This window comes from Saccostrea cucullata, unplaced genomic scaffold, assembly GCF_032062105.1.
Source record: "Saccostrea cucullata isolate Sc308-1 unplaced genomic scaffold, CSIRO_AGI_Scuc_v1 ctg20634, whole genome shotgun sequence".
NCBI classification, from domain to species: Eukaryota; Metazoa; Mollusca; class Bivalvia; order Ostreida; family Ostreidae; genus Saccostrea; species Saccostrea cuccullata.
Window position 1 is genome coordinate 19 of NW_026935624.1, and position 4780 is coordinate 4798.

General features: G+C 30.1%; 1 protein-coding gene across 1 annotated transcript; it reads right to left on the bottom strand.

Moving 5' to 3' along the window:
- Window positions 1–1057: 1057 nt before the first annotated feature.
- Window positions 1058–4438, bottom strand: LOC134243434 (tyrosine-protein phosphatase non-receptor type 1-like). Its single transcript, XM_062725679.1, has 6 exons — window positions 4299–4438; window positions 4143–4207; window positions 3034–3227; window positions 2226–2319; window positions 1638–1705; window positions 1058–1159 (listed from the first exon to the last, which is right to left on the bottom strand). The coding sequence occupies exons 3-6, from the start codon at window positions 3169–3171 to the stop codon at window positions 1100–1102; spliced, it is 360 nt and encodes a 119-aa protein (XP_062581663.1). The 5' UTR covers window positions 3172–3227; window positions 4143–4207; window positions 4299–4438; the 3' UTR covers window positions 1058–1099.
- Between the last annotated feature and the right edge of the window lie 342 nt (window positions 4439–4780).

The following is a 4780-nucleotide window of genomic DNA, read 5'->3' on the forward strand; positions in this document are numbered from 1 at the left end:
AAGAAGATTTTCAAAGAAATAATGCATTTTCACTACATAATCAATAGAGCCCCGCCCTAACACCAGAACCCCTGACCCTGGGGCCATAAAATTCACAAATTTGGTAGAGCCACTCTTGCTCATCATAACTATGAACTTAATTTGTTTATTTAATACCCAGGAGCAGAGAAGAAGATTTTTAAAGACTTGCTGCATTTTCACTATATAATCAATAGAGCCCCGCCCTAACACCAGAACCCCTGACCCTGGGGCCATGAATTTCACAATTTTGGTAGAGGACTCAATGCTGATTACAATCATACCAACAGTTTGACTGCTTGATGTCCGGGAGTTAAGAAGAAGATTTTTAAAGATTGCACTATTTTTAGTGGTTTTTGCCCCACCCCCCAGGCCCCAGGGGGGCGGGGACCACGGAATTCACAATTTTTGTTCCCCTTCACCCATAGATGCTATATGCCAAATTTGGTTGAAATTGGTTCAGTGGTTTCAGAGAAGAAGCTGAAAATGTTTAAATGTTAACGCACGACGGACGACGGACGACGACGGACAAAAACGGATAGCAATAGGTCACCTGAGTTGACCTAAAAATTGAAATGTCACACGTATTAAAATTTTTTTCAATTAATTTTCGTACCGTGTTCAAAATTTAGAAATTGGTTCGCTTTTTGTAATGAAAATTCGCGTAATATGTTTATATACTATTTCGTGAAAGATTGCTGAACCTTCATGTAATGAGAAATAAAGTTGGCGGGACAAATGATCAAACATTAAAGATTGTAGGCTTTTCTCAAGCAAATACAAATCTCAGATGAAATATGAAGATGAAAAAAACGATATGAAAATATTACCTTAATATTTTATTATGATGGCTTTAACCAGAGATTCTGTATGAGAACTTTAGTTTTCCAAATAGTTACTCAGGGAAGTACATGTTCTTTTCATTTCAACTATGCAGAAGTAATACTTTGAGAAATATTCCATCTTTATTCTTGGTTGCCTTCATTAGCCACAAATATGCATGTAAGTTGTATGATTACGTGAATAGCCTTTAAGTTCATGTAAATCAGTTAATAAATGAAGTAAAGTTCTTCTGGCATTTTCATTTCAACCAGAAAGAGTTACCTTGTGTGGCAATATATCTTCGTTTTCCTTCTACATCCTATAAAATGTTATTTGATAGGTTATAAAGAAATATTTCTCAACAAGAAATAGTTTTTTTTTTAAATTCGTTTATCGTTATCGTTGTAGTAACAATGCAGAGTCAAATACCGATTAATCAAAATAATCTCGTAAACCAATTCTGAAGAAAGTATATTCCAGCAAAGTCATATACAGAAAAAAATACACAAAATAGGTATTTTGCGTTCTTTTATTAATTCTATACAATTAAATAAATTGTCTTTATTTATTTGTTAATGCCGGGTATAACTTTGGAACCCAAACAGAAAAACAAACAACAACATTAATTCACCAGCTGCGCAGGCAGTAATTTTTCTGATATGTTGCAACTTTTTACTTGTGTTAACAATCAGAAATATAATGTATTGTAAAATAATTTTATAAGTGTACTAATTTTTCTTAAAATCAAAATGAAGTCACATACATTAACTAGGCTCTCCAAATTAGTTAAAAGGTACCTTAATATAATTTGCATTGATGTAGTCATTATCTGGGGACACATTCAACACCACACGGGAATGGTCATCTTAAGAAAAAGAGGAAACAAAAAATCATTTTTAATTCTAAACTTCCATGAAGCACATTAAGGCGATAAAGGTTTTGAACATGATAAATGTGAAAGGGGTGAAAATGAATTTTCACTTAGATTTATATTTACATTAATTACTACCCAGTTATACTTGTTATTTATAGAGAAAAAATAATTTTTGCACGTGTTTTCAGTACTTTGGAACGATAGTAGATTCAAAGAACAAATTATGTGATTTTAGAACAATCTTAGTTTTGGAGATTTAAGATGTACAAGACTTAGTGCTTTTAAAGAAGCCGAAAATGTATCAATGATTTGTAAGGACAGTAAGAAGAATATCAGAAACATTCCTAATAAAAAATCCTATGTAGAAGGGTAATTAAATCTATCATTTTTAATTTAAAGATCAGAAATGATCATGAATATATAAAGGCAAAACTTAATTGTATTTAAGAATTTTAAACAATGACGGAAAATAAAACATAATTGAACAACATTACTTGGGATATTAACTTACATGGAAAAGTAGTTTTGTATCTGTTTTTCGGCATATTTTGTTGTAGTTTAGCCACGGAACAAGGAATGTGTTGCTGTTCTCCGTACGGTATTCCCTGAAATATTTAAAATAAAAAATCAAACATCTCGTACACACATGTTAATAATAATTTTAGTATATCAGTTCTAATATAAATAGCAAATTATATCATATTTCTTAAAATTTGGACTATTTACAACATTGTCCTTGTATGCAATTATAAAGTCTTCAAGTTGAATTATGAGAAACTTCAGAAAAGTAATTTAAAAATTCGAAAACGTGTCTGTTATCCCCCTTATCCACAAAATATGATTAAATTTTATGAAATTTTTCAGTCTAAAAATGCAGGATAAATTGAAAATATACATATCATTCAACCGCATCCAATTCAATTAATATCGAGTGTAAGAAAAACAATGTTTTTTTTCTTTTTGAGATTGTAAAATCACAGAACGAGTTGATATGAAACTCTACCATAAAAATCATTGTTCTGAGTAATAAAATTTTCATAATTAAAAACCACAATGTTGAATTATAAATTTCAAGAGATATTCAAAACTGAAAAACTAAACATGGAACTTCTGCAGATTCTTCCTTTTTTATCATTATAAATTTCTAATATAACGGTATCTTATGTTTTTTTTATTCATCGACTTCTTTGTACTAAAGAATATGTATGAGAAATAGATTTTAAGTTTAAGAACCAATATTTAATTTCTATTTACAGTTACCCGAGTCATAAAAATACTACTTTTCCTTGTCACAAGAAGCAAAGGCTCCCTAATACTACCTTAAATTCCTCTGTGAATTTCTTATTTTCTTCCATCGAGAATATTTTGATGATATTTCCAAGATCAGCTATCTTGATGAGTGTTTTCTTTTGATCGTTGTCTGTGACAATATACTCAATCTCAGCGTTTTCTTCCATAGGCCCACCGTTCTCAGTTTTGTTTTCTTTGTCTTCAGGTTTACATTTTAGCAAATCTAAACCAATTTATTATAGATGGATATGTTATTTCATTTAATTCTATCTTCTTAATACATGTAAAGTTTATATATAACTAAATTCATATATGTCGTATTCTGAACAGTTTTACAATCGCAATTTCTTAACTATCTCGTAAATACCCTTCTTTAGGTTTCTTTTGGGATTTTATCAGATAATACACATGTATTTAACATTTCTTTTATACTTTAATATTTTTTTCCACTGAATATTCTCCTTTATTTCTTAAGAAAACTCATTGCCTTTAATCAGTGCATGAACAACACTAGGCATATCACCTGTACAGATTTCTTGATCAGTGGCTGTTCTATCAACGAAAGGTACTAAGACGGACGTTTAAATAATACAATGATTGATATTTTAAATGATTATTTAAACAAAAATAAATATAAACATTTAATGTGTTTCTTTGGTTGTTAGTACGGGAATGAACGTCGCAGCTATTGCAGAAAAAAATTCTGCAACAGCTGCGACGTTCAATCCCATACTAACAACCAAAGAAAACATTTATTGTTTAAACATCCTTTTACGTAAACATAAAATACTTAATGAAATTTGTAAAGTAAATGACTAATTATGTTAATAATGAAATTAAGAGTAAACACTTTAAATGTATATTCTAAAGAAGAATAAATTTCAGCGACATCTTATTTTCGCAAAAGAGACACTTGCTCTTAATTAACAAGACAGAATGTTCACGATTTGAAGTTACTGCTCTACACTATATGATCTTTAGAAATACTTATAAGTTAAAATAATATTTTCAAAAGCACATTGTCTCGCGTAAAATTGCAAAAAATAAGTTCTCGTGAATAAAAATGGGATTGACAGTAGATGTAATAACATCATATTTACATTTGTTGTACTTATTAATATGTACATGAAAAGCATACCGCTTTTAGGCGTTTCTTTCCTGTCTGGTAACTCTATTTCATCTGCCTTTTTCTTTCTTGATTTTCTACAAATATATTGATAAATGTTAAAATTCTGCAAATAGAAAACGGTATATGGGTGTATAGAATCCATCACTAAATCAGTACTGGACAAACCTTGCCAGAACAATCACTAGCACGATGACGGCTATGACGAATATGACCAAGAAACTAGCTACCCCCGCGACGGTAGGTGTCAAATCCTGTACCTGGCTTTCTGCAACTACATAATAACCTTTATATTAACGTCTATAAAATTACATTTATTTCATAAACTGCCTTTATTTTTCATTTTGAGCACTCAAATTTCAATACAGAAAGTGGGGAACAGAACATCAGATGAAATTCTTGAAAATCAAAGTCTTCTTTCGCAGTAAATATTTGCACCGATAAAAAGTCTTCCAAACGCAAATAAAAGATATCAGATGGTAAATTGAATCCTTAAATTCAAAAAAGTGGTGTCCTATCTAGAGGGAGAAAAATCTATAGAATGGACGTTTAAAAAACAAGCTCATTATTAACAGACATAGTTTAAATTTGATGTCAAAAATGTATAAGTAATAATATTATACAATACTAATTCATTTATAATCATACAC

Bases quoted from the DNA above. Each gene is read 5' to 3' on its own strand.
- LOC134243434 (XM_062725679.1), bottom strand. From the start codon at position 3,171: ATGGAAGAAAACGCTGAGATTGAGTATATTGTCACAGACAACGATCAA. The intron at 2,320-3,033 runs GTAGTATTAGGG...TAAATATTTCAG, and splicing joins AATTCACAGAGGAATTTAAG to GGAATACCGTACGGAGAACA. The intron at 1,706-2,225 runs GTAAGTTAATAT...CTTTTTCTTAAG, and splicing joins ATACAAAACTACTTTTCCAT to ATGACCATTCCCGTGTGGTG.